Source organism: Rhinatrema bivittatum, chromosome 1 (genome assembly GCF_901001135.1).
Source record: "Rhinatrema bivittatum chromosome 1, aRhiBiv1.1, whole genome shotgun sequence".
NCBI classification, from domain to species: domain Eukaryota; kingdom Metazoa; phylum Chordata; class Amphibia; order Gymnophiona; family Rhinatrematidae; genus Rhinatrema; species Rhinatrema bivittatum.
The window spans coordinates 230,826,241-230,847,746 of NC_042615.1; the positions used below are offsets into that span (position 1 = coordinate 230,826,241).

General features: G+C 43.5%; 1 protein-coding gene across 1 annotated transcript in view; it reads right to left on the reverse strand.

The window, feature by feature from the left end:
- The window catches only part of TACC3 (transforming acidic coiled-coil containing protein 3), a 177,825-nt gene that overhangs the window by 152,357 nt on the left and 3,962 nt on the right, over nucleotides 1-21,506 (reverse strand). The window contains 1 exon segment of the mRNA XM_029592616.1: nucleotides 19,041-19,186. Within this exon segment, the coding sequence (XP_029448476.1) occupies nucleotides 19,041-19,186 (146 nt within the window).

The following is a 21,506-nucleotide window of genomic DNA, read 5'->3' on the forward strand; positions in this document are numbered from 1 at the left end:
ATGTAAATAAGACTGAAAATGCAATCTATACTCCTGGGGGAATTCTGCGCTAATGCAGAATTTCTGCAGAATTCCCCCTCTGCACGGAAAATAGCAGAGAAGACCCCAGCATGCCGTGAACGGCGCGCCATTTGCGGCACATGGGGGCCTTCCCTTTTCGACGCGAATGGCACACAGGGCCTTCATCTTCACCGCGAACGGAGCACGTCCCGCAGCATGCCGGTGAGAGAGAATGTGCTTCAGGGAGGGAAGGATGCTGATAAGAGAGAATGTGTGTGTGACAGAGGAGAGGGTGACAGAGCAAGAGGGTGTGAGAAAGAACATGAAGAGACTGTTAAGGAGTGTGTGTGTGTGTGAGAGATTGGGAGCTCATGTGTATGTGTGAGACAGAGCCTGTGTGAAGGGCTGCGTGAGAGAGAGACATAGGTAGCCTGTGTGAGAATGTATGTGTGAAAGAGAAAGGGAGCTTGTGTGGGTGTGTATGCAAGAGAGGCCCTGTATGAGGGGATGTGTCTATGTGGATGGGACACTTAGAATGAATTTCTAGGGAAATTCTGCTCAAAATATTTAAAATTCTGCATCTAAGTAATAATGTTTAAGAAATTACATTTTAAATTATTACAGAAAGAATGTCATGTAAATTGTGTTATTTTGACCAATATAAAGTTTGCAGAATTTTAAATTTTTTTGCACAGAATTCCCCCAGGAGTAAATCTAGGTAGAGCAATTCTAGCTAACATATCCAGTTCACTAATTTGGGTATGATCTGAAATAACCATTGTTCTAAATCCTAGTTGATTTGACTCTAGGAAATAGGACATTGGATAGAAAAGAGTCTATTCTGGAGCATGAGGTACCGAATAAAAGGTAAAAATCAACATCCTCTGGATTAAGAACTCTCCAGATATCCAATTGTAATTCTTTCAGCAAAAATATGCTTGTGTAATTCTGCAATGAATAGTTTAAATTGAAACAAACTACTTTCCTGATCATTTAGCACTCACTCATCCAGCGCTCACTCATCCAGCGCTCTTCTTGCGCTCACTCTTTCAGCGCTCACTCTTCCAGCGCTCTCTCATCATCAAGCGCTTTTCCAGCATTCACTCAGAGCTCACTCATCTAGCACTCTTCCGGTGCTCACTCACCCAGCACTTTTCCAGTGCTCACTCACCCAGCGCTCATCATCATCCAGTGCTCTTCCAGCATCTACGCATTCAACGCTCACTCATCCAGTGCCCTTCCAGCGCCAACACATCTATCACTCGTCCAGCGCGCATCATTATCCAGAGCTCTTCCAGCGCTCATCCAGAAATCCTCATCAACCCCTTCTTGGATATTACAAACTCAACCAATCGCTCCTCTAACCAACTACACAGTAACTACAAGCTTCAATGCCTCCCGGTCTCCCAATCCCAATTCTACAACATAGGCATTTTCTCACAGGAAATCCCTTAGCGATTTCCCGTCCAAATACCTATAAATCACTCATACCAATCATGATTTCCCCTCTTACACAGACTCTAGGCCTAGCTCTTTTCTCTTTGATTTTATTCAACGCCCAATCTCTTACAAAAAAAACACTAATACTCAATGACCTTCTACTGGACTCTAATCCGGACCTCTGTGCAATAACGGAAACATGGCTTAAGAATACGGACACCGCACTAATTAACCAACTCCCAACTGATACCCACGACTTCTTCTCTATTCCCAGACAGAAAAAAAGGGGTGGGGGTATTCTCCTGGTAGCTAAAAAAGAGCTGAGACTTACTCAATTCCCAATCTATGCTACTACCAAAATTGAAGCCGGCTTCTTCAAATCCGACCTTCTGCAAATCATTCTTGTCTATGCCCCCCCAGGACTTCTGGACTCAGACGTCTCCCCCATTCTAGAATTAATAGCCACCCACCTAAACCTTGAGTCTCTAGCCATCATATTGGGAGATTTTAACTTACATGTGGATGATCCCCTGCCTTCTACTAACTGTGAATCTTTCCTAAATGCCATGACCGCCATGGGATTCAAACAGATAATCAATAACCCCACACACAGAGCAGGACACATTTTGGATCTCATCTTTGTAAACTCAGGCATCTCACACTCAGAACCACCCATATGCAAATCAGTTCCATGGTCAGACCACGCATTAATCTCCACCACATTTTCGCTGGCACAGTCCAGTATCAAACACAATCCTCAACCTCAATTTACCTACAGAAATCTTTGTTCTTCCGATGAACTACACAAACACCTTGTTCTAGAACTCCCTCGCTTAGACATCTCTACCCCCAACTCAGCTCTCCACTCATGGTCCAACATTACAGAAACGGCAGCAAATAAACTATGTCCTCTGGCAACAAAAAAACAGAAACACAATGCCTACAAAAGACAACCCTGGTTTAACCAAGAACTTCAAAAACTCAAACACTCCCTTCGACAAAAAGAAAATAAATGGCGTAAAGCCCCTTCAACGACCTCCCTCTCAGCTTACAAACTTGCACTCCACCTATACAAGAGCGCCACATTAAAAACAAAAAGGGACTACTACGCTCACAAAATCCATCACCTCATTTTCGATTCAAAAGCCCTTTTTACCTACGTTTCGAATTTAACTCAAGTCAACCCACCAGACATCCCTCTCAACCAAGCGCACGAAAAAGCAGAGGATTTGGCCAGCTTCTTCAGTAACAAAATTTCCAACCTGCAATCACAGCTGAAACCCAACACCATAGCTCCATTCAGCACATACCTTCATCCTTGCAAAGGCTCTTCTATACAAGCTTTCGATCCTATTGCAACATCAGAGACAATCTCTGTTTTGAAGAGAATGAAACCTTCCTCTCACCCATTTGACCATATCCCTTCCAAACTACTGCTACTAATTCCAGATACCATCTCTAAGGCCCTGACTGACATTATCAATTGTTCCTTAACACAAGGAATCTATCCAGATGACCTGAAAATTGCTTCCATCAAACCCCTCTTAAAAAAACCTAATTTAAATCCCAAAGACCCCTCAAACTTTCGCCCAATCTCCAACCTCCCGTTCATTGCTAAGGTAATGGAAAAATTAGTTAACGCCAGACTATCAGAATACCTTGAAGACCACAATATATTACTCCCACCTCAATATGGCTTCCGTAAATCTTTAAGCACGGAATCACTTCTCATATCACTAACAGATTACATCATCATGGGCCTGGACAAAGGTCATGCCTACCTGCTGATACTCCTCGACCTATCTGCCGCCTTTGATACTGTTAACCACGCACTCCTCATAAATCAACTAGCGAACATCGGAATAACAGGCGCCGCACTGGCCTGGTTCAAATCATTCTTGGGAAACAGAGGATATAAAGTCAAAATACATAACAAAGAATCTCAGTTTTATCCTTCCACGCTAGGAGTTCCTCAGGGCTCCTCCCTTTCTCCCACGCTCTTTAACATTTACCTCCTCCCTTTATGTCAACTATTAACTAATCTGAACCTCAAATATTATCTATACGCAGATGACGTTCAGATTATCATCCCTATCAAAGAATCCCTTACAAGAACCATAAAGTCTGGGAAGATTGCCTTCTAAAAATTGACAACCTCCTATCCAGTCTAAATCTAATCTTGAATACTTCTAAAACCGAACTTCTCATAATTTCGCCTGAAAACAGTAACCTCACCTCAAATCCACCAACCGGCTTTCAAACATCACAAGTGAGAGACTTAGGAGCCATCATTGATAATCGGCTAAATCTAAAATCTTTTGTTAATCAAACTACTAAAGACTGCTTTCATAAACTGCATGTCTTAAAAAGAATTAAACCACTTTTCCACTCCCACGACTACAGGACAGTCTTGCAATCAATAATCTTTTCTAAATTAGATTATTGCAATTCCATTCTTTTGGGTCTACCGGCTTCTCACACTAAACCCCTTCAGATGGTTCAGAACACTGCGGCAAGAATATTGACAAACACAAGAAGAAGAGAACACATAACTCCGATTCTCAAAGACTTGCATTGGCTGCCAGTTCATTACAGAATCTTATATAAGTCTATTACCACCATTTACAAAGCTTTTCATCAACTCTCTCCGCTTAACCTCCAAATCCCATTTAAAAAACATACCTCCGCCAGACCAATCCGAGAGTCCTACAGAGATTCACTACAGGTTCCCCCTGCTAAAACCTTTCACCACACGACTCTTAGAGACAGGGCATTCTCTACAGCAGGACCTACATTGTGGAATTCCATCCCTCCAGACCTGAGACAGGAACCCTGCCTTCCAACTTTTAGAAAAAGACTAAAGACCTGGTTATTTATGAAAGCCTTTCCAGACAACAATCAAACCCAAAATCAATATAATTAACTCAGAACACCCTTCAGGATAATCAACAGTTTTGACAATCCCATCAATGGTACAATCCCTTTTAAACTGGCAGGCTTTCCCAGTTATTCTTCACTGTTAAATTACTATCTCCTTTTCTTCTGTTCCAAGTTGTAATACGTCCCTGTTTTATTGTAACTGCAATTTTCCCTTCTTTTAGCACTTGTTAATGTTTTTTATCACTTTATTGTTGTTCACTCCTTGTTATTTGTAAACCGGCATGATGCTATTCCCTTCGCGAATGCCGGTATAGAAAAAACTCAAATAAATAAATAAATAAATTTCCATTTCTTTAGAATAGTCAGATCAATCCAGAACTGGGTTATGGCACCTCTACCAGCAGATGGAGACAAAGCAAAAAATTGACAGTATATATAACGCTGCAGTGACATCAGCCTGCCAGTATTTTCTTCAAAAGCAACTGTGGAAAGACTAGCAAAAAAAGCTTGATTAAAAACAGATAACTATTGCAATACTCAGCCAACAGGCAACATTGCACTCAGACAAGAATACAACACTTGTCTAGGGACTAGACTGCAGGGGTGGGCAATTCCGATCCTCGAGGGCTGCAAACCAGTCGGGTTTTCAGGATATCCTTAATGAATATGCATGAGAGAGACCTGCTTATACTGCCTCAGTTGTATGCAAATCTGTTTCATGCATATTCATTAGGGGTATCCTGAAAACCCAACTGGTTTGCAGCCTTCGAGGACCAGACTTGCCCACCCATGGACTAGAGTAACACTTACCAGTAATCCCTGTAACAACGTAGGCACACAGAAGGATCATTATGCAATCACTTGGCAGCTAAGGGTGGGAAGCTGAATTAATCTGACTGTCCTAAAGAAAAAGAAATTATCAGGTAGGTAGTAATTTCTCATTTCTTAGCATCCAGTCAGATGAAACCAGAATTGGGATGTACCCAAGCTACTCCCGAACAGGGTGGGAGGCTGCCCATGGTCTAGGCAAAGCCACATGTATGGATGTGGAGGGCCCTGCACAATACCTGGAAAAGATGTGTAAGGAGAACCACTTCTCAGCTCGGCAAATGTTGACTGCAGACAGACAATCTTACTTCTGCCCACGACACTGCTTGAGCTTAGTGGAATGAGCCCTAACCTGAAACCTGACTAGGTAAAAGCTTCCCAGCATCCATGTATGCAGTCGTTACTACCCCCTTAGTCCAACGAGCTAATGTAACCTGCGAGGCTGGCTCTCCATGCCTAGTGCCACCGTGAAGGACAAACAGGTGATCCAACTTCCAGAAACCTGACAATATGCCTCTTGACATAAGAACATAAGAACTGCCATACTGGGTCAGACCAAGGGTCCATCAAGCCGAGTATCCTATATCCAACAGTGGCCAATCCAAGTCAAAAGTACCTGGCAAGTACCCAAACATTAGATCACAAGCTACTATTGCTTATTAATTACTGTAATAGCTGTTTATGGATTTATCCTCTAGGAAATTCTCCAAATCTTTTTTAAACTGCTGTAACCACATCCTCTGGCAATGAATTCCAGTCCATAACTATGCCCTAAGTGAAAGAAGTTTCTTCAATTTGTTTTAATTGAGCTACTTGCTAACTTCATGGAGTACCCCCTGGTCTATTATCTGAGAGAGTAAATAACCGATTTACATTAACTTGCTCAAGTCCTTTCATGATTTTGTAGACTATCATATCCCCCTCTCAGTCATCTTCTCCAAACCGAACAGCCCTAACTTCTTTAGTCTCTCCTCATAGGGCAGCCATTCCATGCCCCTTATTTTGGTCACCCTTGTCTGCACTTTCTCCAGTGCAGCTACATCCTGAGATGCGGTGACCAGAACTGCACACAGTATTCAAGGTGCGGTCTTCACCATGGAGAGATAGAGGTATGATGACCTCCTCCATTTTATTTTCCATTCCCTTCCTAATAATTCCTAATATTGTTTGCTTTTTTTTGACCGCCACAGCATACTGAGCTGGCGATTTCAATGATTATCCACTATGACACCTAGATCTCTTTCCTGGGTGGTAACTCCTAAGATAAAACCTAACATTGTGTAACTACAACAAGAGCTGTTTTTCCCTATATACATCCCTTTGCACTTGTCCACATTAAATTTCATCTGCCATTTGGAAGCCCAATCTTCCAGTCTCACAAGATTCTCCTGCAATTCATTACAATCTGCTTGAGATTTAACAACTCTGCATAATTTAGTGTCATCCACAAATTTGATCACCTCACTCAAAGCCCTTTCCAGACCATTTATAAATATATTAAAGCGCACCGGTCCAAGTACAAATCCCTGAGGCAGTCCACTGTGAAAATTGACCAGTTGATCCTGCTCTGTTTCCTGTCTTAACCAACCCGCAATCCACAAAAGGACTTCTCCTACCCCATGACTTTAGTTCTCTTAGAAAACTCATGCAGGACTTTGTCAAATGCCTTCTGAAAATCCAGATACACTACACATCCACCGGTTCACCGTTGACCATATGTTTATTCACCCCTTCAAAAAAAGGTGTAGGAGATTTGTGAGGCAAGACTTCCCTTGGGTAAATCCATGTTGGCTATGTCCCATCAAACCATGTCTAAATGTTTTGTGATTTTATTCTTTATAATAGTTTCCACGATTTTTCCCTGCACCGAAGTCAGGCTCACCGGTCTATAGTTTCTGGGATCACCCTGGATCTTTTAAATATAGGAGTTACATTGGCAGTCTTCCAATCTTCAGGTACAATGGATTTTTAATGACAGGTTACAAATTAATTGAAATAGGTCTGAAATTTCATTTTTTAGTTCTTTCAAAACCCTGGAGTGTATACCATCTGGTCCAGGTGATTTACTAATAATCAGTTTTTCAAACAGACCTACCACATCTTCCAGGTTCACCGTGATTTGGTTCAGTTGATCTGAAATCACCCAGGGAATATTTTCATGGAACGGATTTCTCCCCAACATCCTCTTCAGTACACACTGAAGCAAAAAAATAATTTAATCTTTCCATGATAGCCTTATCTTCTCTACATGCCCCTTTAACCCCTTGATCATCCAACAGTCCGAACGATTCCCTTGCAGGCTTTCTGCTTTAGATATATTTTTTTAGTTTTTGTGTCTATGGCCAACTTCTTTTCAAATTTTCTGTCTTACCAATCTCTTACATTTAAATTGCCAACGCTTATGCTTTATCATATTTTCTTCTGATGGAGCCTTCTTCCAATTTTTTTTTTTTAATTAAGATCTTTTGGATAAAGCCTCTTTCATCTTACCTTTTAACCATGCTGGTAATAATTTTACCTTACTTTCACTTTTCTTAATAATTGGAATACATCTGGTCTGTGCTTCTAGGATGGATTTTTTTTGTTTTGTTTAAAACAATGTCCATGCCTGTTGCACAATTTTTACCTTTGTAGCTTCTTTAAGTTTTTTTCTAATTTTTCTAATTTTCTCAAAGTTTCCTTTTTGAAAGTTTAGTACTAGAGCCATGGATTTACATGACGACCCCTCTTCCACTCAATTTATATTTGATCATATGATCGCTATTACCAAGAGGCCCCATCAACGTTACCTCTCACCAAATCCTGTGCACCACTGAGAATTACATCTAAAATTGCTCTCTCACTGGTTCCTGAACCAATTGCTCCATAAAAGTATCTTTTATTCCATCCAGGAACTTTCTCTCTAGCATGCCCCGATGTTTCACTTGCCCAGTCAATACTGGGCTAATTGAAATCTCCCCTTATTTCTACATTACCAATTTGGTTAGCTTCCCTAATTTCTTTTAGCATTTGATTGTCTCACCATTTTCACCAGGTGGACATAGTATACTCCTATCACGATTCACTTCCGGATATCTACCTATAAAGATTAGATTGTACAGGATCTTTATCCTTTTGGACTATGCCACCCCGCTACCAAGATGCTTCTCTGTCACTGCAATATATGTGCCCCTATATAGCACTATCCCATTGGTTATCCTCTTTTCACCATGTCTGAGATGCCAATTAAGTTTGTGTCATCATTCACTGCTATGCACTCTTAATTCTCCCATCTTACTTCTTAGACTTCTGGCATTAGCATACAAACATTTCAAAGGGTGTTTTTTGTTTGTATTTACATTCTGCTTTTCAGTTGACATGGATAAATTGGAATCTTTTAGCTCAGGTGAGTTTTTAATTATAGGTACTTGGACTACTTTTATTATTAGTGGAACCTTTCTTTTGGGATGCCCTAACACTAATGCTTCATTAGCATCCTTTAAAGATACCTCTCTCCAAACCATGTGCTGCTGAGTGACTGCTTTCCCCTTTGTTCTAGTTTAAAAGCTGCTCTATCTGCTTTTTAAAGGTAAGCACCAGCAGCTTGGTTCCACTCTGGTTAAGGTGGAGCCCATCCCTTCGGAAAAGACTCCTTCCCCAAAAGGTTCCCTAGTTCCTTACAAAACAGAATCCCTCGCACCATCTCATTCATGCTTTGCGACTCTGGAGCTCTGCCTGCCTCTGGGGACCTGCGTATGGAACAGGGAACATTTCAGAGAAAGCTACCCTGGAAGTTCTGAATTTCAGCTTTCTACCTAAGAGCCTAAATTTGGCTTCCAGAACCTCCCTCCCACATTTTCCTATGTCGGTGCCCACATGTACCACAACAGCCAGCTCCTCCCCAGCACAGTCTAAAATACTATTTAGGTGACACGTGAGGTCCACCACCTTCGCACCAGGTAGGATTGTTACCAGGCTATCCTCACAGCAATCAGCCACTCAGCTGTCTACATCCCTAATAATCGAATCATTAACTATGACGGCCAACCTGACCCTTCCTTCCTTGGCAGAAGCCCTGGGAGACATCCTCGGTGCAAGAGGACAATGCACCACCTGAAGAGCAGGTCCTTGCCACAGGATCATTTCCTGCTGCACCATGTTGATGCTCTCTGATCATGAGACCTTCCTCCTCCAAGGTAGCACCAGGGATGCCAGACTGGATTTGGGACTTGGCTACTATGTCCCTGAAGGTTTCATTTATACACCTGTCTGCATCAGCTCTTTCAGATCTGCCACTCTAGCCTCCAGAGATCAGACTCATTCTCAGAGAAAGGAGCTCTTTGCATCGGATGCACACGTACAACTTCACTGGCAGGTAAAAAAAAAACCCAAAACAAAAAAACACACACGTGACACTCGATGCAAAAAGACTGGCAGCCCCCCTCTTGCTGCCGTCATCTTAAATTTGTTCAGTTCCTAGGTAAGTTTTGATTTGCTATAGGTGTAGGTTTGCATACAATTAAGGTCCTTTAAATGTGTTAGGGTAGTCACTATATATCTGGTAGTAACCTACAAGGGAATGATCAAACTCTTGCTAATGGGCGGGGAATTTCAAAGTTAATAGGCTGATTTTTTTCTTTTTTTTATTTTAAGGGTAAAAGTGGCACCTGCCTATAAATTAAAGGATGAGCTGCAGTGGGTTGGGAAATTCAAACACAAATTTGTTGACTGACTTTCTGACTACCTATTTAAAACAAGACACACAAACACGGTAAATATACCTAAATAGTTTACTTCTCCCCAATACTTAAGTTTTAAAATATTTCTCCAAGCATTACTTACTGATTCTTTCCAGCCACCAGCAAAGTGATTCTCTCAGTGCTCCCACTGGATTGACATCCAAGGGTCCCAACAGACTATACTCCTCTACATCTCTGGCCAGAGACAGCAGGGAGATGGACAGATTCAAGAGAAACTCAATGACCACCTTACTTTTTAACAGAAGGAAAAATACGCAGATGTACCGCCCTAGAGTCGCCTGGAGAAATGGCTCCCAGCAAGACAAGGCCTGCAGTTAAGAAACCCTATACGCAAAACAAATTGCCACAAGGAACACAGTTTAAGGTCAGCAACCACAAGGACAGTACATAGCTGTCTAGATGGAAGGCCTGTCAAAAACCCAAAACCAAATTAAGACTCCATAGGGGTACTGGAACCACAAAGGAGGACAAAGATGTTTCAATCCTTTCAGAAAACAGCCACATCAGGAAGAGATGACAAGGATCCACCATTTACCTGACCCCTGAAACAGGAGAGCGCTGATATACGTATCTTCAAGGAATTGAAAGTCAAGCCTTTATTCAAGCCAGCCTGCAAAATTCCAAAATGAGTGGTATCCTGATCAAGGAAAGGAAGAATACCTCTATCCTCATAACAGGACTCACTCTCCAAACCCACACAGACCAAGGAAGGAGAACTTTCTAGCCCTTAGCAAGATGGAAATCACTGCCACAGTGTATCCCCATTTCAGCAAGCGAGCACATTCAAGGGCCATACCAAAATTCAAAATTTAGTCAGATCTTCGTGAAGAACAGGAACCTGCTCCAACAGGTTCCTATGCGCCGAAAGTCGAAGAGGCAAATCCACCAGGAGTGGCCAATCTGGAGCAACCAAGAGTGCCATCTCTCTGTGGTATTCGATCCTTCGAATCAGTCTGCCCAACATGGGCCATGGACTAAACGCATACAGCAACTTGCCTTCCAGCCACTCCTACTCTAGGGCATCTCCAATGACTTCCTCCTGCAACTGAAGAAACACGGAAATTTCCCACTGTGCAAAGACACCAACAGGTCTAGGAAAAGGAGACCCCAGCGACTCCAAATCAGCTGAAATACCTTGTCTGACAACACTCACTCTCCTGGGTCCAGACTCTCCCTGCTGAGAAAGTCTGCTCTTACTTTGTCTTTGCCTGGAATGTGCAAGACAGATCTGGAGGTGCACCTCTGCCCAATCCAAAAGTTGATCTATTTCCTGCAACACTTGTTGGCTCTTGGTACCTCCCTGCTGATTAATGTAAGCCACAGTCGTTGCCGTGTCCAACATTATTCAGACCTGTCACTGAACTGTGAACATGCCAACTGGACTACCCCGGCTTCCAGCCGATTGAGATTCCAGAGACAAACTGCACTCCAGTGCCCTTGTGCTGTCAGCTCTTTACCGTGAACTCCCCAACCAAGGAGACTCACATCCATTGTCAGTACTAGCCAGTCTGGTGGGGTTAGGGAAACTCCCTTTCATAGGTGATCTGCCTGCAGCCACTACTGCAGCTGGGAGGAGACTTCCATCGGCAGATGGAGCCAAAACAAATAGTCCTGCAACACCAGATTCCACCAAGACAGTAGGGAGCGCTGAAGAGAACACATATGCGCCTATGGTACCACTTCCAGGGTTGCCGCCATTAAGCCAAGTACCTGCAGGCAATACCATACAATTGGGTGCAGACTGTTCAGACAGAGCTGAACTAGCAAGTTCTAAATGCCAGCTTCGGCAGGAACACCTTACTCAGCTTCATTTTGAGCCGAACCCTGAGATATTCCAGAGACTGAGTAGGCTGAAGACTGCTCTTGGCTAGGTTCACCATCCAGCCAAGATCCTGCAACAGGGAAACACCTTGCGAGTCACTAGTGGCTCTCTTCCAGTGACTTGGCTCGAATCAGCAAGTCGTCCAATTTACGGGTGTACTAGGATTTCATCCTCTCTCTCAACTCTGCCACAACTACCACCATTAACCTTGGAAAAGGTTCTGGAAGCAGTGGCCAGACCAAAGAACAGCGCCTGAAACGGAAAGTGGCACCCCAAACCGCAGAAAATATGAAGATACACTTCAGACAGATCCAGGGAGGTCAGAAATTCTGACTGCAAAGCCATTATAACGGAGCATAAGGTTTTCATGCGAAAATGGTTTCACCTTTGTAGTCCAGGATGGGACGAAAGGAGCCCTCCTTCTTTGGCATGTCATGAGTCTGTCTGTCTATACCAAGGAAAACAATTATCAGGTAATTTCCCTATTTCCTGATAAGATAGCTAGACATGAATCAGCGTGTCCTTTAATAGTGGTATTACGGTGTGGCAGGTAGGCATGTGCCAGTTCTTACACTTTTCCGGGTTTTATCGTCTGGATGTGCAGGCCTGGGAGGATACAGCCTTTGCATGTGTGACGTTGACTGGACCGCGGTCAGTCTCCTGCCCTGTTCGGGAGGAGCTTTGGTACATCCCACTGGTCCTGAGTCCATCTGCAACATGCTAGAAAATGGAGAAATTACTTACCTGATAATTTCATTTTCCTTAGTGTAGACAGATGGACTCAGCTTCCCAACCTCAGCTGCCGACTGTGTCAATAGTCCTCCTTGTGGGGCTACAGGTCCCAAGGGATTACTGGTAAGTTCATCCAGTCCCTAGTTTGGGGTACCTGTGTACTTTGAGTTTAGCATTTGTTTGAGTACAGTTATGGTTGATTATTTTTAATCCATTTTTTTTGCTAGTCTGTCCACAGTTGCTTTTGAAAAGATTACTGGCAATGGGGTAAGGCATATAGGAGCTTGTCCTCTGGCCACTCCTGTCAAGGTACACAACTCTCAACTCTGCCACAACTACCACCACTGCTTAGTGGAAGACCAAAAGAGGAATCTTCTGTTCCCGGTGCAGATAAGGCTGTCTTAAAATTTGAATTAATATATAGTAGAGAATCTGTGCATAATAGATATCAGTGTTTCTTAATATTCCTCTACTGGTGATTTGATTTACTAGCCTCTGAGCGCTGTGTAATAGGAAAGTCTCTCAATTTCCCTTCTTTCAAGTGCTCTTACTCTTAATTTCTGTGGTGCTCTTTCTGGGGAAAAAGTCTCTCAATCTCCCTTCTTTCAAGTGCTCTTACTCTTAATTTTGGTGGTGGTCTTTCTGGGGGAAAAAAACAAACCACAAAAACAAAAAAAAAAACCCCAAAACCCTGCTGGTTTACTTTCACTTTTCCTTCTGATCATTGCTCTGTGCTCCATTAATATCTGAGTTCTCTGTGAAGTAGAACTGCTCAGTTTATACCTTTCTCTAGGTCTGTTATTATATAATAATTATAATTGGTTCCTTGCAAACTGTCTGTTTTTTAAGATCCAGTATAACTGCATTTCTATTTTGTATAGCTGTTCTTTAATAATCTGCTTAATATTGGCACAGAAGTGCTGAGGGATCTTTAATAGCTTAAGGACGAATAAAGTTCCAGAAAGTGTCCTGCTCTACTCAGCTTGTCCCAGGTTCAACTGTTTGTTTCCCTCCCACCCTCCCCCTCTACCCACCCACCCCTGGCCTTAGATTCTAATATAGACTGACTAAATTAGCATTAGCAACAAGATAAATTAGTAAATTGTTACCATCTAAGAATCACCAACCCAAAACTTTACCAATATGAGAACTATCCTTTGCAACTGTTGTGGAGCCTTTATTCTGAGGGAAAACATCTGGAAACGTAGAACTTGCCCAATCTGTGCACAACTCTCTTCTATGAAAAAGGAGCTGACTGAGGTTAAAGCTCAATTAGCTTTAATTACAAAAAATACACCCACATTGCATTACTCAGAAAATAATTCCCCAATACCAAAGAATAACCAGGAGTCAAGAAAAAGAAATACAGTAGGCTCAGGTAGGATTACACATGTGTCCCATAGTCACCCATTCGTGACAGATTTGCAGCCAACAAGTATACCCCCCCACTCAAGCAGGTCATTAAGTAAATCATTAAAAACCAGGATTACAGTGGGCTCTGGTAGAATTGGACCAGTTACTAGGAGACACACACAGTATCAAATGCAACAAGAACAAAAAGCCTTCCCTATATTAAAAACTGAAGTCCTAGAGAAAAACATTGAAGTGTTACCAGAAAAGAGAGAAAACCAATGCATGCAGAATTTCAAGATACATAACCAAAAGAAAAAGCAAATTGAGATGGATAACTCTGGCATCAGTGGCACAACTGCAAAAGGAAAGAGTGAAGTGAATAACAAATCTCAACTAAAGTCTCATAAGGAGTACAGGAAAAGCAATAATCTTAAAGAGAGTACCTGGAAAGCTATGACCACAAATGCTCATAGTTTGGGAAATAAAATACCAGATCTGCAGGCCCTAATGATAGAGGCAGAAGTGGACATTGTTGCTATCACAGAGACATGGTTCACAGAATCTCATGATTGGGATACGGCAATACCAGGCTATAACTTGTTAAGGAAGGACAGAGTGGATAGAAAAGGGGGAGGTGTGGCTCTTTATGTCAGAAACAATATCCAAGCATCTGAGCTACAAGGAAGTTGGGGCAAGGAAGAAGCACTATGGGTAGACCTAAAAACAGATGATGGAGCATCAATTTATATTGGAGTGGTTTACAGGCCCCCGAACCAAAAGGAAGAGCTGGACAGAGACCTGGTTGAAGACATCCATAAGATAGGTAAGAAGGGAGAAGTGGTGATCGTGGGTGACTTTAATATGCCAGATGTAGACTGGAAAATCCCATCTGCAGAATCTAAAAATAGTAGAGCAATAGTGGATGCCATGCAAGTAGCTTTGTTCAAACAAATGGTATTAGAACCCACGAGAGAAGGAAATATACTCGACTTAGTGCTCACTAATGCAGATAATGTCTCTGATGTCGAGGTGGGCACCCACCTCAGCACCAGTGATCATCAAACAATATGGTTTAATATCACTAAAAGAATAGGGAAAAGAACCACAAAGACCCGAGTTTTACAATTCAAAAACACAGACTTTGAGGAAATGGGGAAGTACCTAGAGGAAGAACTAAATGGATGGGAGAATGAGAGAGATGTGGATCAGCAGTGGATCAATCTAAAAGGAGCAATCACCAAGGCAACTACTCTTTATGTTAGAAATGTAAAGAAAAGCAAAAGGAAAATGAAACCTATCTGGTTCTCAAACGAGGTGGCTGACAAAATTAAAGCTAAAAGAACAGCATTCAAAAAATATAAAAGATCCCAAAGGGAGGAGCACAAAGAAGAATATTTGATTCAACTGAGGGAGACGAAGAAATTAATCAAGTTGGCAAAAAGTCAAGCGGAAGAGAGGATTGCCAAGGAGATAAAAAATGGTGACAAAACATTTTTCAGATACATCAGCGAAAAGAGAAAAGTCCATAGTGGTATAGTGAAATTGAAAGGTGGAAATGATCAATGTGTGGAGAGAGACGAAGAAATGGCAGAAATATTAAATGAATACTTCAGCTCTGTATTCACTAAAGAAGACCCTGGAGAAGGACCATTTCTACACAAGAAGCTGGAGGGTAGTGGAATAGATGAAAATCATTTTACAGTAGAAAATGTATGGGAAGAGCTAAAGAATCTGAAAGTGGACAAAGCCATGGGGCCTGATGGGATTCATCCAAGGATTCTGAGGGAGCTCAGAGATGTGCTGGCGGGTCCGCTGTGTGACCTGTTCAATAGATCCCTAGAAACGGGAGTGGTGCCGAGTGATTGGAGAAGAGCGGTGGTGGTCCCGCTTCACAAGAGTGGGAACAGAGAAGAGGCTGGTAACTACAGACCGGTTAGCCTCACTTCGGTGGTGGGAAAAGTAATGGAGTCACTGTTGAAAGAGAGAATAGTGAAATATCTACAGTCCGGAGAATTGATGGACCAGAGGCAGCATGGATTCACCAGGGGAAGATCCTGTCAGACAAATCTGATTGACTTTTTCGACTGGGTAACCAAGGAATTGGATCAAGGAAGAGCGCTAGATGTCATCTACTTGGATTTCAGCAAAGCTTTTGATACGGTTCCGCACAGGAGACTGGTGAATAAAACAAAAAGCTTGGGAGTGAGTGCCGAAGTGGTGACCTGGATTGCAAACTGGTTGACGAACAGAAGACAATGCGTGATGGTAAATGGAACTTTCTCTGAAGAGAGAGCGGTTTTAAGTGGTGTACCGCAAGGATCGGTGTTGGGACCGGTCCTGTTCAATATCTTTGTGAGCGACATTGCGGACGGGATAGAAGGTAAGGTTTGTCTTTTTGCGGACGACACTAAGATCTGCAACAGAGTGGACACGCCGGAAGGAGTGGAGAGAATGAGACGGGATTTAAGGAAGCTGGAAGAGTGGTCGAAGATATGGCAGCTGAAATTCAATGCCAAGAAGTGCAAAGTCATGCATTTGGGGAGTGGAAATCCGAATGAACTGTATTCGATGGGGGGGGAAAGGCTGATGTGCACGGAGCAGGAGAGAGACCTTGGGGTGATAGTGTCTAATGATATGAAGTCGGCGAAACAATGCGACAAGGCGATTGCAAAAGCCAGAAGAATGCTGGGATGCATAGAGAGAGGAATATCGAGTAAGAAAAGGGAAGTGATAATCCCCTTGTACAGGTCCTTGGTGAGGCCTCACCTGGAGTACTGTGTTCAGTTCTGGAGACCGTATCTACAAAGAGACAAGGACAAGTTGGAGGCGGTACAGAGAAGGGCGACCAGGAAGGTGGAGGGTCTTCATCGGTTGACATACGAGGAGAGATTGAAGAATCTAAATATGTACACCCTGGAGGAAAGGAGGAGCAGGGGTGATATGATTCAAACTTTCAGATACTTGAAAAACTTTAACGATCCAAAGACAATGACAAACCTTTTCCAACAGAAAAAAATCAGCAGAACCAGAGGTCACGAGCTGAGGCTCCAAGGAGGAAGACTAAGAACCAATGTCAGGAAGAATTTCTTCACGGAGAGAGTGGTGGATGCCTGGAATGCCCTTCCGGAGGAAGTGGTGAAGTCCAAAACTGTGAAGCACTTCAAAGGGGCATGGGATAAATATTGTGGATCCATCAGGTCCAGAGGACGCATATAAAGAGCAGGTAGTAAAATACTGCACGGAGCGGCAGTAGCCACAGAGGCATTCACGGAGCGGGATGCCAGTGGCCAGTGGTAGGTGTCCACCTTCATGGAGCGGAAGGATGTAGGGCTGTCATCTCCCAATTAAATAAAAAACAAAAACAAAAAACAAAACAGGGATGGGATCCATCAGGTCTAGAGGACACATATAAAGAGCAGGTAGTAAAATACTGCACGGAGCGGCAGTAGCCACAGAGGCATTAACGGAGCGGGATGCCAGTGGCCGGTGGTAGGTGTCCACCTTCACAGAGTAGAAGGATGAAGGGCATCCATCTCCCAATTAAAAAAAGAAAAGAAAAAAAAGAAAAAAAAACAGGGATGGGTTCATGGGCTTATAGGTATTACCAATTATTAGGCTTTTCAATATTTGATGATAGTTAATGTGACTTTCAAGGCATTCTTCACTTTCGGTGCATGTCCGGCATGACTCCTTGCTTCAATGACAGGGGAAAAGAAAAACTGATACTTCACACATTTCCAGCATTGCCCTCTGCTTCATGGCAGAGAGCTATGCTGCCGCTTACCCAACTAATCAAACTTAATATTTCACTTGGAAGCAGCTCCAGCACTGCTCTCTACATTAATGGTGGGGGTGAAAAGGGAATTAGAACATAAGGTTACTAAGAGCCAAGAGAAACAGTTAAGTATGAGAACAAATGTGTGAAGCTTGCTGGGCAGACTGGATGGACCGGTTGGTCTTCTTCTGCCGTCATTTCTATGTTTCTATGTTTCTCCCCAGTTTTTTTTTTTTTTTTTTTTTTTTTTTTTTTTTAACTGCCTTTCAGAAGGGGCCTGTATCACTCCCTCCATGTTAGTCTACTGGCTTCTAGTAACAAAATGTGTCTGTAAGGCTCTGCCTTGTTCAGAAGTATATGTGCAAATACACAAAAAACTTGTGTTTTCAGTTCTGTCTCACTATTTATATATAATTTTTTTTTAAATACTCCAGGCAGAGTTGTCCTCCTTAGCCTGCTATAAAATCATTTCATGGGCACTGCTGCAATGATACCCCAAAAGGAAAAAAAAAAAAAAAGGTATTTCTTTTGATGTGGTTTTCTGCCCATGCCAAGCTAAGCACAGAAAATGCCAAACCAACACCATATGGCACTACAAGCAGTCTTGGGTAGCCAGAGAGACTCAGACTGGACTCTGGCAGATCTCAAGCTTCTTTATTAGGGACAAGAAATAAGAGCAGCACTGCTTTCCTTTGCAGTTACAAACAGAAAGAGTGATAATGTTAACTTTAGAAGTATTGACTTTCTATAAGCTCTTCTCTTCTCCTTCCCAAGGACGTCTGCCCAGACAAGGATTCCCTGCTGTTCTGGGCTTAAGGTGGACCAGGCCAGATCTTTGGATCTAGTCCTGTTTACTCCTTTATTGGCTCCTTCAATTTTCTTTTCCCCTTTGTCCATCTGTCTTCATATATCACTCCACATCACAGGCTGGTCTCTCTTTCTCCAGCTGCTGCCTAAAAAATGTGTGTGTGTGTGTGTGTGTGTGTGTGTGTGTGTGTGTGCGCGGTGGGGGGTCTGCCAACATTCTCTTGCTACTGTAGGCTACCAACTCAGACTTGGCCCCTACTGGATTATGATGCTATGAGCTTACATTTGCAACTACCACGGGTGTTTCCCCAATATTATAAACATTTACAGCTCAGCCATAATAGTAAATCCTTAGCCAGGGACCAAAGACCATAGCTTCTTCCATAAGCTGGAAGCTGTTCAATAGCAGAGACCTAAGGACTCCCTCTGCAGCACTGCCAGCCCAAGAAACAGAAGCTAGACTTGGAAATTGAACCAATATCTCCTGCATGGAGGGTATAGCACAGTAAATAGTTTAAGTATAAAGCTTGCAAGGAAAAAGTAAAGACTTCTAGTGTGCTGTATGTTATCAAATAAGTGCACACTATCCATGAGATGCAGTCTGAAAGACACCAGTTATAGAGATGCACAAAATAAATACTTTTCAAACCTATAAAATACTCACTCAGAATTACTGGATACCCCAAGGTGAAGATTTTCTAGAGCAGCAGCACAATCATCTGGTGTAAACATGCCTTCTTGCTGATTTGCCATATCGGGACTTAAAATTTTATGAGTCTGAGGATCCCTCATGGGGGTTTGAAAAGTTACCTAAAAAATAGATACACAAACTGAGAAATAACTTACCTGATAATTTCGTTTTCCTTAGTGTAGACAGATGGACTCAAGACCAATGGGATTATGTGTTCCCCTGCTAGCCGATGGAGATGGAGTCAGGTTTCAAAGCTGACATCACCCTAGATATACCCCATGCAGTGACCTCAGTCATTCAGTATTTTCTTCAAAAAGCCATTGTGGACATATTATTGAAGAACTTGGATATATGTCTGTTAACTTGATCAAAAACTGGAGACAGCAACTGTACTCAACCAAAATAAGCACTGAATCCCAGTCCTATGGATGCCATGACCTATGGGTAGGGCAGCGGCTTACCCAAAAATCACATGGAATAGAGGTCAGACTCATGGGTGATTCCTTGGCGCCTCTCCTGGGCAGCCGTGGGCGGAATGCTGAGTCCATCTGTCTACACTAAGGAGAACAAAATTATCAGGTAAGTAATTTCTCCATTTCCTAGCATGTAGCCAGATGGACTCAGGACAAGAGTTAACTCTCAAACTAGTGGGAGGCTGCCCGCGGTCCTGTTAGCACTGCTCTCGCAAAGGCTGTATCCTCCCAGCCCTGGAAGTCCAGGCCGTAGAATCTGGAGAAGGCATGTAAGGAGGGGCCCATCACTGCTCGACAGATGTCAGTTGGTGACAGTAGTTTAGCATCTGCCCAGGATACTGCCTGTGCCCTGGTAAAATGAGCTTTGACCTGTAGAGGTAAAAAGCTTCCCTGCCTCTATGTAAGCTGCCCAAATTACTTCCTTGATCCAGCAGGCTATGGTAGCTCACGAAGCTGCTTTGCCCCGTTTCTTCCTCCCTGTTTCTTCCTCCCGTGACGAACAAATAAGCGATCTGTCTTGCACACCGGTTCCGAACATTCCAGGTACCGTACTAAAAGTCTACCAACATTTAGATAGTGAAGAAGGCGGTAGTCTTCTGTGTCCTTATGTCTATCCGGGGAAGGTAAAGAGATGGATTGGTTCGGGTGAAACTCCCAGACTACCTTTGGTAAGAAGGAGGGAACAGTGCAAAGATGTACTGTTCCTGGAGTAAATCGAAGGAACGGTTCCTGACAGGACAGCACCAGTAGCTCAGAGATGTGACAAGCCTAGCATATCGCCACCAAGAATACAGTCTTTAGTGTTAATAGGCGTAGGGACAGACTGCTCAGTGGGCTGAAGGAAGGCCCTGCCAGAAAGTCCAATACCAAGTTGAGGTTCCATAGTGGGACCGGCAACTTTAAGGGTGGCCGTAGATGTTTAACCCCTTTTAGGAAAAGGGCCAAGTCCGGATGTGCCGCCCAACTGGTTAGGTCCACCTTGGTCTTTAAGCAGGAGAGGGCTGCCGCCTGGACCTTCAGGGAGTTGAGGGACAGTCCTGAAAAAATTCTAGGACCATGGTGATCTTGGCCGTTCGCGGGGGCCCCCCGTACCAGGCCTCAAATACATACGGATCTGGAGAATATGTCAGGGACGTTGAAAACTTCTGCGCGCGGAGCAACGTGGCAATTACTTTTGCCAAATATCTGCGCTTAGTCAAGCGAGCCCTCTCAAGGGCCAGACTAAGAGAATCGAGCTGGATCTTTGTGAAGAATCGGGCCTTGCTGGCGAAGATCCCTGTGTAGGGGAAAGCAAAGGGGACTCTCCACAAGAAGCCTCTGCATACCATGGGCACCTGGATCAGTCCAGGGCCACAAGAAGAAGGACTAACCCTCAGTGGTGTTCGATCTTGCTCATTAGAGGCCAAGGGGGGGCATACAGTAAGTCCCTCCTCTGGCCAGGTCTGGACAAGGGCATCGATCCCTTGGGAGTGCTGATCTCGCCTGTGACTGAAAAACTGGGGAACCTTTGCATTGTGAGATGTAGCCAAGAAGGTCAAAGGATGGATGGCCCCAGCGATCTACTAGGAGCTGGAAGGCTCTGGTCGACAGTGTTCTTTCCCCTGGGTCCAGGCTTTCACTGCTGAGAAAGTCTGCTCTGACATTGTCTTTTCCTGCAATGTGGGAGGCCACAGATCCCTTGAAGGTTTATAACTCCACTACTTCCATAAGGGGGTCTATTTCCAGAGACACTTGGTGGCTCTTTGTTCCTCCCTGGCGGTTGATGTAGGCCACCATTGTTGCATTGTCAGACATCACACGAATTGCTTGCGCCTGGAGCCTGTGGCTGAACTGCAGGCACGCTAATCTGACCGCCCGCAATGCTAGACAGTTTATGTTCCAGTTTGCCTCTTCCTCGGTCCATCGCCCCTGGGCTGTCAGTTCCCGACAGTGAGCTCCCCACCCCTGGAGGCTTGCGTCTGTCGTT